General features: G+C 37.9%; 2 protein-coding genes across 2 annotated transcripts in view; one reads left to right on the plus strand and one right to left on the minus strand.

The window, feature by feature from the left end:
* Nucleotides 1-23,251, plus strand: part of LRP2BP (LRP2 binding protein) — a 96,100-nt gene that overhangs the window by 44,283 nt on the left and 28,566 nt on the right. The window contains exon 7 of the mRNA XM_085578716.1: nt 98-23,251. This exon is cut by the window's right edge and continues 28,566 nt beyond it. Within this exon, the coding sequence (XP_085434842.1) occupies nt 98-182 (85 nt within the window). The 3' untranslated portion in view covers nt 183-23,251. The remainder of the gene's footprint in view (nt 1-97) is intronic.
* The window catches only part of SNX25 (sorting nexin 25), an 82,599-nt gene that overhangs the window by 31,538 nt on the left and 27,810 nt on the right, over nt 1-23,251 (minus strand). Inside the window, exons 4-7 of the mRNA XM_021541976.4 lie at nt 18,926-19,098; nt 17,888-18,074; nt 12,152-12,222; nt 1,802-1,992 (exon numbers count right to left, since the gene is read on the minus strand). Coding sequence (XP_021397651.2) covers nt 1,802-1,992; nt 12,152-12,222; nt 17,888-18,074; nt 18,926-19,098 — 622 coding nt within the window. The remainder of the gene's footprint in view (nt 1-1,801; nt 1,993-12,151; nt 12,223-17,887; nt 18,075-18,925; nt 19,099-23,251) is intronic.

Below are 23,251 nucleotides of genomic sequence, written 5' to 3' on the forward strand. Positions count from 1 at the left end.
TACAACTGTACTCTAATGATTATAAGGGTAACGAGCTGCAACCTACTAATGTATCTTATCTACTAAATTCCAAACAATGTCTTTTCCTTTTGCTTAGGAAAGCGCCCGAGTGTTCAGTCAATACTGCCCGAACGGGAGGGAGGGGGCCAACATCCAAAATAACACCAGCTGCGTTGAAATAAGAACCCAGACTGCAGCTACAACAGTGCTAGAAGAGGATGAGAAGAAGCAACATTGAAGAAAGACTGATTCCTCAGCTAAGCATTTTTCTGTGCTCAAAATGGGATAGCGTGGTCTCCATCTCTCAAGCAGCTCCCCACAGCTTCTATCCTGGCAACGGGGAGTCCGGGACAAGAGAAGGAAGAAGCAGTTTTCCTATTTTCTATACTGACATAACTTCAGAGGAGTTCTAGGGCTTTATCACAAAAACATCAAAAGCTTAGAAGCAAAATTGCCTCAGATCCCACTGTTTACACCATCACCACAACAAATGTCTGTGCAAGAAGTCATTATTGCTATTAATAGTACCATTAACTCAATATTGAGCTGCTCATTGATATATTTACAGGATATAACCCCAGGTCAGCAACTCCTACTAAAAAAACCCATTGGCTCATGAAACATGCAACATCAACTTCAGGAATTCCTTTGATTTTAATTACAATATTATATTTTATTATATTCCTGACCAATCCCTACCCCTGTCAAGTGCATATTGTACTACTGGACTCCATTCTTAAACAATCATATGTCCCCATGTATCTACCCAAAAAGGTTGATAACATCTCAGCAGGCATCCAAAGTAGCATCACTGGCTCATGCAGTGCTGCCACATGCTCTTGTCTCTCTTTTTCTCCTTGGCACCACTTGCTGCACTCAACTTCAGGAAAAAGATCAGGACTGTCTTGGCACAGTCTATGACACACCATCTGAAATCATGCTTTAAGGACAAGTGGGGAGTAGGGAATCATTGTGATTCAGACCTTAGTCAAGAAAAAACAAAATACAAAAAGTAGGAACTATTTCTCCATTATTCCACTTCTTCTAAAATGCTACTAAGTTACAATTATTATAAGGCCATAATGAAAATTAAAGATCCCTGCATGAAGAGATAAGCTATCTCATACCTACCTTGAAAACATAAAATCTTTTCATATTTGAATACATCAGCTACTGTGCTTTGCCCAAAGGAAACAGAACAGATTACAAAAGAAGTCACTAAAATTTTTAAAGATTTGCAAGGCTAAGTAGTAATTTTATTTTTGTAGATGCTGGTCAACACATTAGTTACTTCTAATTCCAGACTACAGTGGTATTGAAAACTAGCATTCAGTCACAGCAGCTTTACCAGAGTTTTTCGAGTCTTGTCAATTGCATCCGTCCGTAAGTGTTTACTTTTGAATAATTCAGTATCTTCAAAACCCACATATATTTCCTAAAGTAAATATAATGAGGGCCAAAAACATATTGCACATATGTTAGCAGTCTTATTTGAAGGCAAGTTGCTACTTTCACAAAAGTTGCTACCACGTCCTGATTAACTCCCTACAGGTGGTATGTCTGAAAAAATCACACATGCTTACAAGCCACTCAACCCTTTGTGAAGTTTCACATTGCACAATATTCCGAGCTGAGCAATTAACATGTCTTTTCAGGTATTTCAGTAATCTTTTCCCAAGGTAAATAAACCAAGCATCAATTAATTTGTACTTGACTCCTGGGGGAAGAGAGGGATTAACAACAGTGAGGTAACATGATCCAGTGGTAACACACTTAGACCTTCCGACAATGCCATTTATACCTTCTGGCTTGGAGGGCCATCGCCTTCATCAGAAATGCCATCTTCCTGCTGATCATAAGCAGGCCCTCCCAGGAGCCTTATTCTCTTCTCACATTGCTTCTTTGCCACTGTCAGCTGATTAATGTACCTCTTCACATTGCGAGCCCTTAGGAGGTCAGCTTTCATTGCTGCAGTTTCTTTTCCTTTTGAATCTAAGAATAAAGCAAATCAGAGGCAGTATTTTACAACAGGAAAACATCACTGTACCATTGCTTCTGTGAAAAGCAAATCAGAGATAGTATTTTATGACATGAAAATATTGTACCACTGCTTCTGTGACCTGTCTGATCGAAACATCTATCATCTATGAATCAAAACATCTGTCATCCATCCTCATCAGTACAGACACTGGAAGTTTGTATTTGAAACAGAATTATGATTTTGAAACATTCTGCAATTGTAGCTCAAGGGTTTACACAAAAAAAGTTGAGGAAAAAAAAAATCCCAATTCAAAGGCATAGCAAAACCCAACCCCTCCAGCTCTCTTTTTACAGTTTTTTGGAGGACACAGCCCAAGACCTCTATACAGGATGAACATTTATCAGATGGCATTAAGGAAATTACCTACAGCCATGGCAAAGGATAACACATGGAGCTGATGGCCTATAGACCTTACTGAACATAGCATTGACTGCCTGGAGTCACGAGGGACTGGGCTCTCTTTCCCCCCAGCCCAGCATGACACATTCCCACACATCTTATTTGCAAACTCAAACTTGTTGTGCCTGTTGTGAGCAGCATATCATACAATATCCCCGCCAGACAACTGACCAAAGTTCATTCAAAATGGTCAGATGACTACCAAAAAAAAAAAAATCTTATAATACCACATCAACACTGCATAGTACTGTTAAAAAGTAAAGTAATATGAAGATGACAGTCAGCTGAATAAGATTTACTAATAGCCAGTGTAACGGTTGTGCATCCTACATTCCATCCGCTTCAGCTAATTACCAGGGTCTAAAAAGAGGAGCAGCAGATAAAGCAGATATAAAACCCTATTGTGTGGCAATCATGTTTAATAACTGCAGGATGCAACTGATTCACATTTATACACTGGTTTTATTTTCCTCTTGCTCAGTGATAGCACTCATGCTTTTTTGGGCTGCAGCTATTACTCAGTAACAAAGTACTTGGCTTTTACTTAGCTCTGGATTATCTGACTGCTCAGGGATAAATAGTAAAAGATCCATTCTACTATGTTTTCAAACTATTAAATGCTAGATCATGTAGATAAAAACAGCATTTGATTTTTACAAGAGCGGCTGTTAAGAAACAAATACCTAGTTAGGTTTGTGAATGCACACATAGCAAAAAGGAAATCTCTCAGAAATTATTTAAAATCCCTATTTTAAGCAAGTTTCTAATACATTATGGCAACTTCTCATTTTACAACTGTTTTTACTCTTCTATTTCCCCTCAAAGCCACACGTAAGTATTGCATGCAACTCTAAGTTGTCTTTTACCTACTGAAGGACAACTCAAGGTACATGGAGCTCCCTGAAGTTCTACACATAACTGAGTCCAGATATTCTCCCATTATCTTTGCCCATATTTTTAATCTCACTTGATTTTCTTTATGTATTTATGTTGGTAGGAATGCTTCCTAGTACAAATACCCTTAGTATTTTAATGGGTAAGTATCATTTGCATCTGAGCTGCCATAAAATAGTGAACTAAAGAGATGATACTCACTGAAGCAAATGATAAAATTACAAAAGAAAAAAAAAGGCCATCTGTTTTCCTGGTATATTATCTCTACAGGGAAGTCAACAGAGCATTTAATTTAGTGTTTCCGTTCCCTAAACAGAAGTACTAGTATTAATGAGAGAAAAGGAAAGGAAAACGCCTTAAGGACAGAATTATGCTCTCCCCAAATCAAAACATTTACAACTATTACAAATACAGAAACAGAAATTTAAAGTGAAGATTAAACCCCAACCTTTTCCCTGCTGCACTTGACTCTAAGATGATTTTTTACAAGTTATCAATTCTTTCAATAGTTTAAATGCTTTGGGCTCAAAATGCATACTTGAAATCCCACACTTTTGAAAACCCACAAACAGTACAATGATCATTCAGCCTTCTTAAAACAAAAGTACCCTTCTTGATGGGAACAAGGCATTCTTGAAGGGTTTTCAAAGTACACGTCTACTTCACCTGAAATCTTATCCTGTGACTGCAGCAGGCCTCCAGGAGAGATTAATGAGCCCACTGCTTCCAGTGATTATTTCCTGTCTTAACTGAGATCCTTCAAAGGAGCCACTCCATCCAAGCATCACTCAGGGCAGTTCACACAAAGATCACACTGCCAGCCTGTTTCTGCTCCATGGATAAACAGGACTAGTCACTGTGAAAGCCTGGCAGTGACGTCCTTCACAAATAAACAAGAGCCTGATGAAAAGCAGAGCAGCACAGAACGTGGCTGATGTGCTACAGTGCAGGAAAGACAGCATGGAAGTGTGGACTGAGCATCATTTCTCTCTTCCAAATTACGAAAGATAAGCTAGCAAAAATCAGGAGGAGCATTTTCAGCTCAAATGGAGAAGGTTAGGTGGATCACTGGTTTTCTCCAAACCTTTTAGCTTTTGAGATTTTAGAGGTTTTCAGACTTAAACTGCTCTGCTTTTGTCATATTAAGCGCTATCAAAACAGTATTTTAAGCTATAAAGACTTCTCTTTTTAATATATTCTTGTCTGATTCCACAATCACCAAAATGCTGAGACAGAATTAAGAGTGATTTTCACTGGAGTGATACTCCATTTGAGTATCAGAAAGATGATGTTCATTATATTCAGGTATCACTGCATAAACCAAATAAAACCAGAAAGGCACAACAGGAAAGGCTTTCATGCATTCACACACCTCCCAGCAAGTTTCAATAAAAGTTGAAAATAAGTAGATTTCTGCTGCTAAGACACTGTTTCACCACAATGTAACGGGGGGAAATAGCATCCTTTGAGTAATATTTTTTTAACTAGTAACAACTAGTTTGGGTATTTCTCTAAAAAATATTATTAAAAACAAACAAAAATCACTCTTTATCAGCAAGACAAGCAATATGCTACTTTGGGATTTCCTCCCCAGAAGCTGTATACACTTTATGAATAGCAGAGCAGAGCCTCTGTCTCCAAAGGAGCAAAGTGTCTTTTACTAACTTCCTCCAAAATAATTCTCCTTATCTGGGGAAATTTTGACAGGACATGCACGGCCATGGAGGAGCTTCAAATCCCAAAAGGGTCCTGTGCACCTCTTCCAAAGGCAACCAAAAGCAATTAGCATCAAAAGCAGAATTTCAAACTCTGCTTATCAATCCACAGTTGTAGATAATTCAATTTACAGCAAACAATATTAAAATAGAAATGGTCCAAACAAGCCCAAACTTACCACACAATCAAAGCTATGCTACCTATGCAAATTGTTTTATTCTATGCATTTTCACACATCTGCAGTAATTTCTGACAGAAGTTCCACAATGTCTTCTAAATCACTCATAACTATCTTGACTTGTGCTAAGCTAGAAGTATATCTCCAGAAGCATATCCTAGAGCCCACCAAAATGATTTCTGAAAAGTGATTTCTCACACCAGTTTTCTTTCCTCTTCTTTATTTTTTCCTACAGTAGCTTTGCTACTATAAAATAAATCAAACTGAAGTATATTCACATCATCTATTTTTAAATCAGAATATGAGGCCTTCCATATTGTCATGCCAAAAAATGTCACACAAATTTTATTGCCCTTGAGCACACTGGAGGATACACAACAACAATGTAAATTTGCTTAAAGCAGAAACTTAATTGTATTTTAGACATGCATGATCCATCCCCTCTCTTAGCAGGACCAGCAGAAGGCAGATATTTCTCATTTTACCTACAAAGTTACATATGGCAAAAGCATGAATAAAACAAAAAAATGTAAGTTCTTGTTCCTTTATAGCTGCAGGAACTACAGATCCATGACATCTGGCAGCACATACAACAGCACTGACCAACCCTCACTGTCATTGAAGGAACAACACACATGACAAGGATGTGTGGAGGAGCTTTTTTTTGCAAGATTTTCCAAGACCCTGGTTAAGCACATACAGGGCCTCCTAAATGCCATGCTTAATATTTCAATACTGAACATCAATTTAACATTTTTGTGTAAGCAGTAACTGGAATCTTATATATAACTTAAAAGTCTTTATAGACCTCCTCCAAAGCTTAGAAACCATGAATTACAAGTTTTAAAAGTCTGCGTAGGCCTGGAAGAGCATTTTTTTGACTCTGTAGAGAGTGGGAAGACCTTTAAGAATAGCACACACTGTTCATATATTGCCCAAGATCCAAGGAAAGGATCTTGGGCAGCTCTTCTCTGGTCTGACAAGAGATTGAGATAAAGAAGTGTTAAATCCAAACCACATCTACAGACCGGTCTGGGGAAAGGGACTTACAGAGAGACCAAGGACAAATTAGGCCCTGATCATTAACAAGGCATTGTACAACACAGCCTCCCTCTCACAGCCACAGCTGAGAAAAATAAAGAGTCAAGTATCAGTAAAGTAAATCTGACCTGGGAGTCAGTATGTACTATATGGTAAAATTACATCCACCACAGACAGCCTCTGTCTGCAGGTCCTTGCATCCCCTTTGGTCACATCTATCTGACCAGTCAGCCTCTTCCCTCCCTCTTCCACTGAACAGCATCTTTCCAACTGAGAGATGCATTACCATCACTAGCGGACACAAAGGATTCTCAGGAATAGGAAGAAAAACTTCCTCTACAAAGCTGATTTGAAAATCACAAATAAAACCAAATAAATGTACCATAGACTCTGTAGCCTCTACCCTCATCCACATGGATTCCCTCCACACTTACTGCTTGAGCATGACGTGCAGGCACAATGTCAGCTCTTTAAGTCTTGCCAGAAAACTGTGCAAAAATAATTGTGTGTGAATGTTTATTCCTGTGTGGAGGATGCTGGTCAGGGGGAGGAATCTTAATACAGTTTTGACATAATTAAGTTACATGGCATCTGTAATCTGCTGGAACACACAAGTATCCATTTTACTTTACTTTAAATTATCATCTTGACAAAACCCACACATCACAACCCACATAACTAAGATAACTAAGCTAGCCCGCAGCCCCAGCTTTTTTTTTTTAATGTCCCTTTTTACAGCTGAACCTTCAAGCTTCTTTCAGAACCACAGCACCTGAGAGGCCTGCCCACAGCCAGTTCTGTTTCTGTGCCATTTGTCAGCTTTGCTTATAGAAGCAAATATCTAGACACACAGTGGGAAGGCTCAGCAGGAGAAATCTTCTGCTGCAACACAGCAGATCTCTCCACAGAGAAATGGCTGCTTATTCGATCTGTCTCACAACCCCTGCTTGAAAAGGAGCAGTTTTCTCAACAGGGATGCCCCGGGGTCGATTACACTGTAGTGTCTGAAAAACAGACCCATCCAGTCATCCAAGGCTGGTTTCCAGCCATGTTGTGAAGTCATGTGTAAGGTGGAGGGCATAGAAAATGAAAAGGCAAATCAAACAAATCCCTTTACAAAAAATCCTTAAAAAAAAAAAAAAATCTGTTGAGAGACTTGCTCTGTGTTGCCCTAAGACAAAGTACACGCATTTTTTGGGTTTGTTTTAAAGAGCAGATAGTAAAAGGGAACCTTGCTAAAATTCTGGTAGGATCCTGTAATACAATATCAGTATGAGAAGAAACAAAAATGTGCCTGTTAAAATTAGAACTAGTGTATTTAAGCAGCTTCCTATTCATGTTACAGCAAATACCAAGTCATTATAGCAACTTACTTTTGTTGCTATTTCCCAATTGGTGTTTTTGAAACCTTTTCTTTACAAAAATTAAGTGCTTCTAGAAACTTGTATATCATCTGTCATTCATACTAATAAAACCAACAAATAACTAAAATACTTAAAATTTAGCTTAAAATTTAATTGGTTCAATATTTAGAATTAATCTGTATCAAAAGGTAAGATGAGGAGAGTTGTTTATAGTTAAGGGTGTAGAAGGATGCAAATCTTTTAACCATAGCACATGTGACTGTAGAGAGGAGTACCATCTGAAAATACCAACAGGAAGAAAAACCAAACACAAATCAAGCAAACAAAGAAAAACAACAAAACTACCATCAAAACTAAGCTGCCTCCTACAGTCACTGCTTGAGTGATCATGACCATTTTGGAAGATACACAGGAAGACACTGTTGGAAAAGTGAAGTAAGGCAGATAAAAGTACACATCAGATTCTGTGCTTTTCTGCCAGGGTAAATTAGAGAAGTGCAGTGTCAGAATGCATGGTAACAGCTTCTATTTACAGTGCCCTGCACTGCTCCAAAATAAACTATTTACACCTCTAAAAACAATAATGCTGTGTTATATTTCTTATTCAACTTTAGCAATGGCCAAAAGCAATCTCCTGGCCACAGAAATTTTATCATCCACCCACAACTGGCATCATAATGCAAACCTCTCACATTTCTTTGCATCTCAACATTTTAGACCTTTGACTCACTCAGACAATCAAATGCAAAACTTACTGCTTAACATGAATCAGATGCTTTTGCATGTTTTTATTTGCTCTCTTATGCTCACATACCCAGAAGATTCAAGTGATAGAAATCTGAAAAGAAAGGAACCCCATAACGTGCCATTTTTTAACTACAGAGGACTTAATACAATGATGTTTAGTAGTACTTTAAAATACTTTCTGATTTTATTAGAGTCCTAACAGCTAAATATTTTGCCAATAGGTGGCACCAGCACTAGTTAAAAAGCGTAAAGAATGCTGTCCTTACTGAGCAACAAGACTTCCTCTCCCACCTTACTAGGCACCAACATTAAATGCCTACTTTGGTATCACCAAATAGAATAGTAAAAAGGTCAGGTAACTGTAGCCCCTGTAAGAAGTCATCAGTCTGAAATCTGGTCCTCAGGCTATTCATCCTTTAATAACAGACACCTAACCTTTTTAGAAAAAATAAATACTTTTGGACAGTTTTAGAGACTTAATTATGTCTCCTTAACCAAGAGTACAAGCCCACAATCCTGTTCAGGAATACTTATTGCGAGTCATGTGGTTATACAATGCTTTTTTTGCTAAGAAAAATATAAATAGTAGCTAAGCACTCACTACTGCAGCGTTTTGGCCACCTCTGCTACACTAACTGCTCCTCAGGTTTTTGTTTATATCTTCTATTCAAAACAGTGCCTCAGGAAGCTCCCATATTTCCAAATGATGGAGGCTGAGACTGCTCTCATGCAGAAACCCAGCTGAGTACCACATCCATTACTGGGAACCTCACCACAGGAAAGACATGGACCTGCTGGAGCAGATCCAGAGGAGGGCCATAGAGATGATCAGAGGGATGGAACACCTCTCCCAAGAAGAAAGGTTGAGAGAGCTGGGATTGTTCTGCCCGGAGATGGGAAGGCTTTGGGGACACCCAGCTGCAGCCCTTCAGTACTTAAAGAGGCCTGTAAGAAAGATGGAGACAGGCTTCTAGCAGGCCTGTTGCAAATGGGGCAATGGTTTTACACCAAAAGAGGGACAATTTAGATTATATAAAAGAAGTGTCTTTCACAGTGAGGGTGACAAAACACTGGAACAGGCTGCCCAGAGAGGTGGTGAATGTCCCATCCCTGGAAACATTCAAGGTCAGGAGAATGAGACTCTGAGCATTCTAGTTGAAGATGTACCTGTTCATTGCACAGGGGTTGGAGCATTTTTCAAGGTCCCTTCCAACCCAAACCACTCTATGATTCTACATCCGAGTACGTACCATCTACGCTTGCTGTACTCTTACACTTTGAGAGAGGATGTCAGGCTCAACAGAATGCTGGCCAGCCAGCTGAACACCCAGGCACTAAAGAAGCAGTTACATTTTCAAGACTCAGCTTTGCCACAGGAAAAAGGAAATAGCTATCAGTAAAACTATCTCTTGCCAGGTTGGGGGCAAAGATAAGAGATGCCCTTGACACAAAAGGCAAGAGCTCATTTAGCAGCAAAAAAGGGACTGTCATACACATCCAGCTGCCACACTCTCACATCACTGCAGGTATGCACCACCTGCTGGGAGAAAAGATTAAAAAGAGAAAGACAGAATGAGATTGTGCAGACACTTTCATTTTGCATAAAGCTTACATTTAGTTATTCACCATTAACTCCAGGGGTAGCGTTACCCTGTAGCATCCAGAAAAGGAAACATCAAAACATGATGCCGAGTAAGACGGTCTGTTCTATAAGATTTCAACAATTTTTGTGTTAGCAGTGAGCAGTGCTGGGTTTTTTTTGTTGGGTTTTGTTTGTTTTAAGAAAGGCACCACAGTTTTTCCTCTAACATATTCTTTTTAAAATCCAGGAACATATTAGATTCATTATCACATTAGGTAAAAATGCCTCCAACCTCCTTTAGGAAAAATAAGGCAAAAAACAGTGTTCAGAACTATATTTTAGCCCTCTACAGTTTTGATAGTTCTCTTAAGAGTTTATTGTACATACATAGAGTGTGAAAGATTTTGGTAGATGAAAACTAGAGTGGAATAATTGAAATTTAAAATTAAATTTGTGTGAACTATAAAAAGATTGTATTTGCATGCCTCTGCTGGACATACTGTTTCAAATGTTCAAGCAAGAAAACATCACCTTCTTTAGACAATGTGTACAACCAGTGGCTATTTAATAAACAAAAGGGTTAGCCCCAATGGCTAACAGAGTCAGCAGTAATAATCAACCTTTAAATTATATTTAAGGTTACCGGAGGCATAAACCAAAAATAAAAAGTCTATATTATAATACAAAGCTTCAATGCACCAGCTAGTGAAATTTTTTAGGTTTTTTTTAGTACAGTTAGAAATCAAGAGCCAAAAAAATGCAGAATCAACCTCACCACATACCACCAGCTCTATAATATATTTGTATCTGTTCTGCTGTACCAGACAATCATAGCTTTAAAAACATATTCTGTTCAGGATTTAGAACACTAGATATTTAAACAGATAAAGTCAAGTGAGAGAGAGGGGAACTAATTAATAAATAATTAATTGTAGGAACATAAACTGTATAAAAATATTCCCCAAATCAATTATTGTCTCAAAAAGACCAGTGGTAGCACAAATGGAAATACAGGCTTAGCAAGATTTGATTTTTCATTATGTTTTCAGAATTTAACTCTGAAAATTGTTCTCATTGTATTACTTTATGAAACAGACTTTCCCTTCAATTACTTTCATGTGAAAAATATTAATATCTATTTCTATAATGTACACTGAATAAAAACCAATGCCTACCTTTCCTTTAATCTTGGTTTAATACAAGCAACATATTCTACTGGAATGCACATTTAGCTCTATTTTAGAGTGTAAACAAAAAGCATTATTGGTGTTGACAACCTTACACTTTCTGAAACATGATCATGGACCTCAAGCTCTTCAGATTGCCAAAAATTTCCCCACCACACAGCATATTCATTTTCTGTTTCTGCATTTTTCATTACACTTGCATATACTTTTTAAAGTTTTCCTTTCTGATACAAGGAACTAGAAAAGTAATTTTTTTAACCTAGAGAGAGACAAAGATTACATGAGAGCCTAAAATCTTATAGATGTATTTATAAAGAAATTATTTTACTACCTATTGCCTTTTTATTATACATTGATACAACTGAAGTATACCTCCCTAAGCAATGATTTGGTCAGTAATTTTTCCATTAAGATCATCTCCTGACCTTAGATTTTATGTATTTTGAGAGCCATAAAAAGTAGTACATGTAATAAATAAGTACAACTGTAATATGCACTGCTTTTAAAAAGGCAGCCATTACCAAATCATCGCAGAAATATTTAAGAGGACTCTTTATTGCAACTGAAAAATATAATACACTGAAGAGTCAAAATAGTCTGACTGACAAATTATGCTGTATCATTCCTTCCTCTGTGTTTTGAAGAGAACAGACTGAGATCTTGAAGAACAGATTGGATTAAAACAAAAGTGGATATATGATTCTCAGCATATGAATTTGTAATGTCAGAAAACCCAGTCGCAGCAAGTTCTGGAAATAAATTTATCATAGATATGACCTTCTCATGATCCATCAGCTTAGATGAAGATAGGGTGGGGGGATAATCATACCATGTGAGCTTCTGGAAGATTCAGACAAATGAAGCACAAGCAAAATACTAAAGGCATAGCATTCCTAAAATCTGTCTAAAAAACCCACACACACTGATTGCATATGTATGGCAGGAGTTCAAACAGCTTTTCAAAACTAAAACAACAGATGTGACTTAAAAATGGAATCTTACCTTTCTGTCTCTTCACTTGGGGAATATTGCTGATTGTGGTTGCCTGAACTATTTCCACTACAATTTGATACCTAATTTTAAAAACAGTAGGGAATAAGGGTGAAGAGAGAGGGGAGAAGAAAAAAACATGGTATTATTTTTTACAATGTGTTCTTCATACAGCACACTTAAGAATTAATAAAAATCAAATACTTCTACTTCCTCTTCACCTAGAAACAGATTCATCTCGCAGTATACCTGCAACCTAAGAAGCAGTTGAAACAGATTGTCTTGTAACAAAAAGGAGACATTCAACTAACAATAACACTGCACTCTTCTCTCAACTGATGGCATTGCACAGTCAGGTAATATTCAGTTAACACAATATAAAGTCACACTCTAAACATTAAATATAAGTTTTCCTTTAGGAAACCAGGATGGTCATTCAGTTTAAAAGAATAGAGGTGTCTGTAAGGTTCTTCCAAGCTAATCCACTCAAAATGGAGCATATATAAATTTGTAGAAGAAACAAATTACACTAAAATACATAAAACATCAAATTACTACACTCCAGAAATAATTAAAACATGTTTATAGTCTAAAACTACATTAAACAATAGCAGGCAGCTAATGCAGCTAGCAAACTGAATTTTAAGTAAAACTAATTTTGTAACTAACAAATACTATGCACTCAGCAAAGAAATTGACTGTCAGTTAAGTCTTTCATAAATGTCAAAGTCGTGGTCATAACACTCCTTTCAATGCACTTACTTTGGTAGCTACTGATACTGGTAAGAAAGCAAGCATTCCAGTGAATTTGCTATCTAACTCTTAGATGAAAGCTGAAGCCTCCTGGAAAAGCTATTTCTGTGATGACTTATTCTCCATTTAAGAAAGAACATGTGATCCTTAAAACATATTTACCTTCTTTCATGTAAACTTTTCTCACCATCACTCAATTCCCCCCATTTTTCTTATAATTCTTTTAGGATTTTGATTGTCTCTGGCTCTTTGTATACACAGTTTTACACACACAGCATACACTCACAACTACATTTCCAGATTTTTTTCTGCAGCAAATTCTTCAGTTATCAAATTGAATCCTGAAAACCTGTTTGAAAACCTGTAATTTTTGTAACATTACTTACTTTTGCCATTACTGTATTTTGATTGTTTCCGCCCACCACCAGAGCTCTTGCCCAGTCCATCAGAAGAAGAACAGCCCCATAGTAAGGGTGGTGGTGTGGTGCATAGGAAGCCCCACACACTCAAAGACTTCCCAAATTATTTAGGGCAGTTCAGTTAGACTTTTGATGCATTGATTATGTGATCTGTAAATGCCACTCACTGCAAATGACACTCATTCACCTCGCTCAGGTGTTGCAGGCTAACTGTGAAATCACAAATTTATCAAACAAGGTACAGACAACCAATTCCACAAGGAAGGTAGTTCCCACTTACCTTGCAATTTTTTCCTTCCAGATTTACTCCCATTTGTTCACTCTCATGGTTTCACGTGTTTTTATTACTAACACTAAACACAGCATTTCTTTTTTCCTGCTCTTTCTATTACTCTAATATGGGAGATGCTTGGAGTTACATGCTCAAAGATATTATTTAGTCTGTTCCTCCCAAGCACTGGGCTCCTGCTGAAGTTACTCAATGGGAGTGCTGTACAACACTGCACCAAGAAACACACCCTTGCTACATTGCCAAACCATGACCCTTTTCTCCCTATAACTCTGTTCCAAATATTCTAGTTGCTACATAGTCCGTGGTGCAGACGAGCAAACATCCAAGGACATTTTAAATGTGATGTATTAATTTAATTTTAAGAAGGTGACTGTACTTGATAAACTGGACCCTTCATGGTCTCACATTCATATTACTTCCTTCTTCCTCTTCTCTGTTCTATTCATGCACTTCTCTCATTTCTTAGGTAAAATATGATACAGAACCAGTAGCAATGGTCTTCCTTACCATGTGCTGCAACTTTTTGCTCCTGTAACAATAAATATCAGAATAAATACAATACTGATCCTGAGAGCAGAATTAAAACTATCCACCAGTTTATTTCCTTACTACTATTTGTTCTCAACTATGTTTTTAATTCAATGTCTTTTATCTTTAGTCTTCTCCTCACAGAGAAAGTACATGTTTCACATCTGATGTAAAAGAATTAATTTTTCCTTCCTTATTTGTAGTAGAATTCCAATTAATCCATGCTAACTTCAGTCTGAGGGGAAATTAAGGTGAAATTTCACTGTTTAACTTTTTCTTCTTGAAAGACATAGGGACAACACTCTACATGAAAATTTGGTAATACAAGAATTAATGTCTGTCTCCCGTCATGACAAACATCAAAGAAATGAAACATTAGAAAGGGTGGGTTTGAAGGACATTTGTGTATAACCATACAATAGTCCCTCCTGTGAAAACTTTGCTGGTTTGTTGTTCTCACCCCATTCCCCCCGATAAATTCAACCTTTAAAAGGGTAAAGGTATGATAGGAAAACAAAAAAACCCAAAACAGCTCCCTAGAAATCAGCAAATTCCTTTTTATGAAAATATGAGCTCCCCCAATTTCCTTACAAAAATTAAAAGGGTATTTCCACAAAAAACAATAATTATGTTCCAAGAGATTAAGCGACTAAATGTTAGTGGATCACATAGACACAAACAAATTATGAATCCTAAAGCTCTCCAAAAATAATATTAAGTAGTTACTGCATCATTCAAATGCATTCCAAAAATAAAATCCATAAAAGCAGTGCAGAAAATCAATACCATATTTCTTCTTAAGGTAGTGCTTTCTAAGCTAGCAGAGAAATAAGATTTAGAAAGTCCCAGCACCATTATTATCCTTTCAGGGAGAGCTATTTGCACAGCAAAGAGCTTTACACTTGCTTACAAGGAAACCCACACAGCCTCCCTCTCTTTTCTGAATTCCTGTGTGTGAGCAACACACCTTTCACCCACAGGTTTCCACTGAACCAGCCAGAGGTTTTCCCTGTCTTCCCCACCATCAATACCTGGCTATAACCACAAGAAAGCCTAGCAAAACTCTGTTAATGAAATCAGTCTGGAAGGATGTCTTGGCAGCCCTCCCTCCTGTACTCTCACGTGCATGCATCAAGAGGCACCCAGCACCCTGCCTTCTTGGCTGTGGCCAGTCAAGAGCCTGAGGAAATGTTTCAGTGTCTCACAGCCCCTTGAACTTAGCAAGGTATTTTATCTTTATTTTATTAAACAAATAAGCAATCTGCAAAGATAAGCACGACAGGAATGTTTAATACAAAATAATGAGTTCCCAGCAACTGTTGTGCCTTAGGATAAGTTTCCCTCAAAGCTAAGCCTACAGTGAAAATTGCTACTGCCTGTATGTGTTCTTTACCAAGACGTTATGTGACAACATTATAAGTAACGAGAGGAGGCTTATAATTCATGAATGTTATGTACTGGCTTAGAACAGACACTGAAAAATTATTTCCAAATAAAACCAAGAACAGGAATTCTTGATGAGCATAATTACTCAGAATAGCATCTAACTGGAAAACTCTTGTTTAAGTAAAACATGTCATTAATTTATTGTAAGAGAATGGGAAACATTTGCCCCATTCCCATCACTCCAACAGACTCATACTGTGCTTATCAGGGCTAAGTGCACAACAGCTTATTAGTTTCTTCCTATTTAACTCCTTTATAGATTGGCCCTGTGGTTTACTGTTGTGAATTACAGCTAAGTACCACCTGGTTTTGTTTGGTTTTCAATCCATATAGGGACCACTGTTTGGTTTGTTAATGCAAATCTACAAGCTTTCACTGGTTAATCATGAAAGCTTTGCCAAACAGACTACACAAATTTGGCCCATCTTGCTCTGGGTGCTCCCACAGTTCTAGAGGACAAAGAGAATGGGAATGCTTCCTCCCACAGAAAATGCTCTTTAACCACTATCCCAGAGGAAGGCCTCCAAAATCAGATACTATTTATCTTAAAAAAGAAGGTACATTTTCTCAGACATTTTCCATTAAAATACTGATCAGGTTAGACTACCAACATTTTGTAGGGTGTAGAGGAACACATTTCAAGATTATGGCAGTTGGACTTCATGGACTAGAAAGGAAAAACCTAGGTGCAGCCAAAACCACATTATTTCATAGAGCAGATCTGCTCTCTGGTATTAAAGAACACAATTTAAAGTGACCTATGAGCTAAAGAGAGAACACACTGAGCATTAATGTGCTTGAACAACAACAACAACATAATAGTTTGATTTCTTTTGAAACAAACAGATCCATTAGTGTGATTATGCTAATAAATACATCAATTAGGTTTTAGGCAGAGTCTAATATAGACTAATTTCTGCTCTCAGTAAAGGCGCACTGTCCTAGAGCAAAAAGCAAATTTTACAGCAGATGAACAATAAGTAGCCAAGCAACAGAATCATTTCACCATCACCTAAATGTATTTTCCTATCCCAGAAATGCAAGTGGTTTCAGAATCAAAGACAAGCACCAGAGAAAGGATGACGTTATTCGTGCAGCCCGCACACTCCATCCCAGTAAGTCATCTCTTGGCCTGATCAGGCCGAGCCTAACAGAAGTACAGGGTCACAAGAGATGACATGGAATTCACCAAAAGTCATCAAAATGCACGTGTATTTCAGATGTTTCTGTAGCCATTTGGAAAGAGAAAAAGCTGGCCTGCAGCAACAGTGGGAGTTGGGAAGGGGAAAAACTACCAGTTCTGGTGGTAAGAGCTTAGGACAAACACTCCAGAAATGGTTTCAGGGGTCCTCCAAAGCTTTGCTCTGCTTAACAAAACTAACTCAAGGACATCTATGGAGATTCTATAACAGCAGTTATCTCTGTTCTCCACTTCCCAGTCAGTTGTTCCTTATCCTTTCACATAAATCAGAAATCAGGGAAGAAACAGCTGTAAAGATAAGGCAAGCATAAACAACTGATTCTCGGGCAAGCAAGCTTGAGATGCAGGCAATATCCCATCTTAAGAGAGAGAGATACAAGGAAAGAGATGAGACAGGGAGTGAAATTAGTATGAAAGGGTGCAGATGCTACTTGCATTAGAAAACAGGCAAACATCCATCAAACAAACTTGTGATATGTAGGAGCTCAGTGATGTTTTTTCTGTTTTTAACAAGCTCCGTAGAGTTCATTGGCATGGTTAAGAAGGATGCAATTGGGAAACACCTCCCTGCAATAGTCCAGGAAAACCTCTCATCCAGTGGGTATAATGTGCTGGAAACTCAAACCCCTTCTTTCCATGCCATAGAATCACAGCAAGCTGTTCTGGATGCTCAGTGTCCCTAAGATCACTATAGCTCACAGTCACCAGACCACCCTGGCCAGTCGTAATTCATAAAGATAATGAGGAGAAAACCATCCACACGAATGGAAATTCAAGATATTTAATCTAATTCCACAGAGGGAAGTTGCAAAGAAGAGTTCAGTATGCCTTTCATACATTTCAAACATTTATCCCTTTCAACAGTACAATCTCCAGTATACTACTAAGCAGAATTTTTATGCATTTTCTGCCACTGAGCTAAAATGCTGATTACATTAGAGATCTAACAAATGTTGTAGCTTATCATCCTTACTATCTCTGCTTTGCCAAACAAAAAGAAATCTAAAATTAAATTTAAAAAGAAAAATCACAATTCATTCAAGTCTAAGTAATGGGCTGGAAAAGAAGCATGTTTAGTTTTGAATGAGCTACAGTGAAACATTAAATACCTCAGTTGTTTCAGGAACTCAACATCAGAGCTGCTGTTAATGAGCTTGATGAACTCCTCATAAGAAGGAGCATATGTGTAGTCTTTCTTCTGATGCTCATTCATCTGTTCTCTGTACTCCAGCTGGCTGAGTAGCATTCGGTTAATGTAATCTGGATCACTCAGCAGTTCCACCACTGGTTTCAGTACTGGAGAGAAAAAATATTTTAAAACAAAATCCTTATGTTGAAGAATATCTTCTGTCTTGCAAACAAAAACTGAAGATAAAAGGCAAAAATAAATATCCAAGTTTATAAACATCAAAAATCCAGAACCAGCCTTCTGGACCACACAGTGCATTTGAGATTGCAGATACTTTCTTGATAAAACTGGTTATTCTATTACAGAAATTAAGGTATATTGACAAAGCTAAGCTCTAGTTGGAAAATTCCAAGTGTTTTCATTCTTTATGCTGTGTGTTCTGGCTACAACACTAGCCAGTATAAATGAAAGTAAACTGAATTGTGCAATATACTTGGGACTTCATAATTTCTGAATTTGACGGTGACAAAAAAATGCGTACTGTATTTATAAAAAGTGTAGCTGATAAAAGCAAAATAGAAATCCCTCAATTTAAAAAAACTACACTGCATAAATCAAAGTGTAAAATAATGAATTAAATATAATATAATGATTCAGTTATAGGATCCACAGATTTAAGGATGTGGTTACTCATCTGAATGTAATATAAAAAGCCAGAATTATTCATATAATCACTATAAATAATGCCAAGGAAAGCTTCAAATTATTCCTTTATGAAAAAACAGAATAAGAAAGGACAAATTGTGTTTTATCCTGAAATGTGATAAACAGCTGGCATCAGATCATGAGAGTTAAGTACATATATGCTTGATTTTGTGAATATAGTGTCTTACTGGCTATCACAGAAATTAAATTTCAGAATATAAAAGCAGAGCATCAAGACTTATACATTACAAACTTTGTAATTGCTACTACTGCACATGTACAAATGGTTAATCATCTCTTATCTTTGATCTACCTTTTGTTGCAAGTATTTCTGCAAGGACTATGCGCAAGCTGACAGACTGGACATCCTTTGAGGGTAGGAGACAATACACCAGAACTTGAGAACATTTTTGCAGAAATCTTACTTCTTCATCAGAGCTCCTCAAGCACGAGTGCAGCAAAAAAGGTCTCGGTGGATCTTCCTGCCTAGAGGGAAAAAATAAAAAGGAGAGAACTTACATACCACTTGTATCAGAAGTCACCTATGATCATCAATCGCTAATTGATAAAATGCTGCAGCATGAACGCCAGGTGGGTGCTGTGCTGAACATGCACAGCAACATGCTGCTGGATGAGTAAGCCCATGATGCACACCGTGTTGTTCAGACTCTTCACAAACAAGTCTTTGGATGACATCTCTGAAAGAAACAGGGAGCAAATCTCCCTCACCTTGATTCTGTTACCAACACTATCTACTTTATCTCCTTGCAGGTGTCAATGTTTGTCTAGACTTTTCAGAACACGCTTGACTGAACTCCTTAGTGCAGGTCACAGCTGTACCTTTTCTTTATACAGAAACAGCTGTAGAAGCAGGGACAAGGTATCCTAGCAGTTCTTTTATGGCCACTTGCCTGATGTGCTCCAATCCATTTTAACAACAAGTTGACCAAGCCAGTGGTTCCAGACAGAGTGTCACCTGAGAGGCACCACAGTAATTTACAAAGGCAGCTAAGACTTGTCGTCAGTAGAAAGCTTTAAGGTGCTACAAAGGCTTGTATCTGTCATGTAGGTACCTGCTCGTATTTTCCATAACATCTGCTTTCTTCCCAGAGCTGGAGGCTGCCATCCTGGTTAGGTTAGGTTGCTGTCCTACTCAACTGACTGTTACAGAGTTACTCTAAGCCCACTGCCTCTGTTTGTGGAAAAAGTGACCAAGAACTGTATATAGTCAAACAAAATGTTTTCAGTTATATGCCACTATACGGCCAATAGTGACAGCTCAGGAGCATGAAAATATGTTTGAGTAGTAACATTAACTCTGATTTTATTCTAGTAATATGATAATTCATCTTAATGAGACTAAAATTGGTTTTACAATTTACAGAAAAACAAATGTAAAGATGACATTTGGGTTTGATTTAACTAACGCCTTTAACTCAATCACAAATCAGATGTTTTGTTTGCAAACACAGATCATGAAAGGTGTTTCAATTGTTATAGGTATGACAAATTTCAAAACAAGTCCCTTGGAACATCCTGGATATAAATACTTTTTTCTGAGGAGTAGTGGTTTATGAAGATGACATGTAATCTTCATTATATAAACTAGTCCAGGTGGTGCAGCTGACTGAGCTCAGAAAGCTGTTTATCTTGTTCTGGTAGGACCTTTTCTCAGTGGCAGATGCATACATAGCTATTTTCCTCAGTGTATTGCTACTCTTCTTGCATACTCCAGCCTCGCTGCAGCCCCCTCTACACCACATCAAAATATCTGTCATGTTCTTCCTTAAAGGCATTCATTATTTATCCAAACCCAGACAAGGCCTAGGCAGATTACTGACAGAAAGTCTGGGTCATTTACCTACAGCCACCTATTATTGTGGAAGTAAAGTCATCCAGACAGGTTGGTGCACCCAAAGTCAGCCACTTAGAAACACAGCCAGAAGCGTACACAAAAATGCTGGCAAACAGGATGACTCACAGTGAACACAGAATAATTAAGGTTGAAAAAGCCCTTTCAGATCATCAAGTCCACCATTAAACCATGTCCTTAAGTGTCACATCTACATGGATTTTTAACACTTCCCTGGACAGCCTGTTCCAATATGTGAGCATCTTTTCAGTAAAGAGTTCTTTCCTAATAATGTAAGCCTCCCCTGGCACAGTTTGAGGCCATTTCCTCTTATCCTGTTGGTTGTTACCTGGGAAAGGACATAGACCCCCACTTGGCTACAACCTACTTTCAGGCAGTTCTCTCAGTAGAGTAATAAAGTTTCCCCTGAGCCTACTCTTCTCCAGACTAAACACCCCCAGCTCCCTCAGCCTCTCCTCATAAGGCTGGTCGTCTAGACCCTTCTCCAGCGTTATTGCCCTCCTCTGGACATGCTCCAGCATTTCTATGCCTTTCTTGCAGTGAAGTGCCTAAAACTAAACTCAGGATTCAAGATACAGCCTCACCAGTGCCAAGTACAGGAATTATCACTAGAAATTATTCCAGCCATGATACAGAGTTGAACTGAATGCAAATGGTGACTGCTTTTTGGCCTGTAAACAAACCCATCTATTTTGGACACCTAATTTTTGGGATATCCTGCATAGTGATTAGATCAAGATATACTTTCACAGCATAAAACAGACCCAAAATGCACAGAAAATTTCACTGAACTGAGATTAGCCTTCTTTGTCTTCAGTATCTATCTACAAGTCTCCTGAGGAATGCCAATCTGTTTGGGACTGCAAACACACTGGAGCATTAACTGTACCTATAGTATCACCCATGCAAGAGAACTCTGTCCCCTACTGCAAAAAATTTATTCCCAGTCAAGAGCCAACACATACAGCTTTGCTGAGCTGGACCTATGCCAGGATTTTTCTGACACACAGTCAGGAGAACACAAATGGAAAATGGAACAGAATAAACAAGCACATAGGCAAATACTTGGTTCTTACCCTTCTAATTTGTCTAATATGTTCCTGCCTACAGAAATGCAAGGGAGGAGCAAAGATGCCTACTCTCCAGTTTACAGACTGTTCAAGAAAATCTTCATTTTTTTCCTGGAGTTGTCTCCATTACCTAAAATGATATGACTCTCTAGAACAGGTTTTCCTAGCCATACTATATCTACACATGATCTAAAAAGCAAAAGGGAAGGTATTTACAAAAATACTAGAGAAACAAAGTCTTCAGAAAATTCAACTCTAAACAAGTCTTGCCTGTCAGTGCCAAACAGTTCTGTTCAACAAATCCTAAAGTATTCATTACTGCTGGGCAAGAGAAATAAAAGGAAGACTGAGAGCAGCAGAGGAAGCTTGGGGGAGAAGCTGAACAACTACAGAATAAATCAATATGACAGTGCTAAATCAGATAAGACAAAACATACTGGTTTATATCCTCCTTTGCATGCATACAGGAAGCATTACAGTTCTATTTGTCTCACTGATGTGCTTGCAGGGAAATACTGTGTGTCAACTAAAGGGCTGGCCAGTAAACAGCTGCCCTTTTAGCCCAGGCTTCCCCTTCACTGATACACATCAAAAAAGAGAGCCATGAGCAATCAGAGAAGTATTAACACCACTGCTCATCCATGTCAGTTTACTACCTTGAAGCATGAGCTAAAATGTCCTGATCAGGCATATTCTTAAGGCTTAATATAAAATCTAGATCTTCAATTTTGTGAGAATGTGGCACTGTTCATTTTGCAGAGACCAACAGGAAAAGCAGAAATTTTAAGTGCAATCCACATACATGTACACAAAGCAGAGTGCTGCTACATTGCTCCAGTGTCAATAAAGATACTAAGCAGTATTAAATAACCCAAATAGTAACATAAACATTATTTCTTTTCCTATCTAATTCTGAATATGTGTTACTAGCACTGTGTGGTTGGATTTTCCAAACAAACAGTCCCTTAGTAATTCCAGAAAACTGAACTAAAACTGTGTGCAGATATTTTTAGACAGAGCTTTAAAAGCCCAATTAGCCATAAATTCTGAGCACAACTGTGTGCAGTCAACTAATATAAATGTGGCATTCTAGAAAATAGTTCCAAAACAGGCATGATACAAGCTCTGTAAACCAGGCTCAATTAATCTCCTTTAGACAATATTCAAATAATGGCAAGTGGCAACTTAATTAATTTGTGTCTTTTTGAACAATTAAGAATGAAGTAATAGTGACAATAGACATCTGTCAAGGTGCAGGTGACTGCAGTGATTTAAAACAATAGACAGAGATCATATCCATCTTCTCTCCCCCATGAGCTACAACACCAGCCTTAACCTTGCCCAAATTCCTTTTCTGTAATTTTAGGAAAAGCCTTCTCTGAATTTTTAACACTCTCCAATACTTTTAAATAGTGCCAGAAAGCAAAGGGATCTCCTTCAGTTGCACCTCAAAGCACTGGAAGATCAAGTAGAGTACAAATACAGATCAATAGAAAGAACCTGCCAAAGTGAATTCCTTTGTACCAGTCTGTTCCAAGCTGTACTTTTCTTTGGGAACAAACTGACACCTAGTGTAAGTATCCTTGCTCGGAGGTCGCTTTGTGCATTTACTGCCTGTGTATCCCACTGAGCATCATCAGTGTAAAGTCTTTAGCCCTTACAAACCTCCTGTTCATCCAGCACTTTATAAAGGAAA

The sequence above is a fragment of the Lonchura striata genome, chromosome 4, assembly GCF_050655825.1.
Source record: "Lonchura striata isolate lonStrDom1 chromosome 4, ASM5065582v1, whole genome shotgun sequence".
Classification (NCBI taxonomy): Eukaryota; Metazoa; Chordata; class Aves; order Passeriformes; family Estrildidae; genus Lonchura; species Lonchura striata.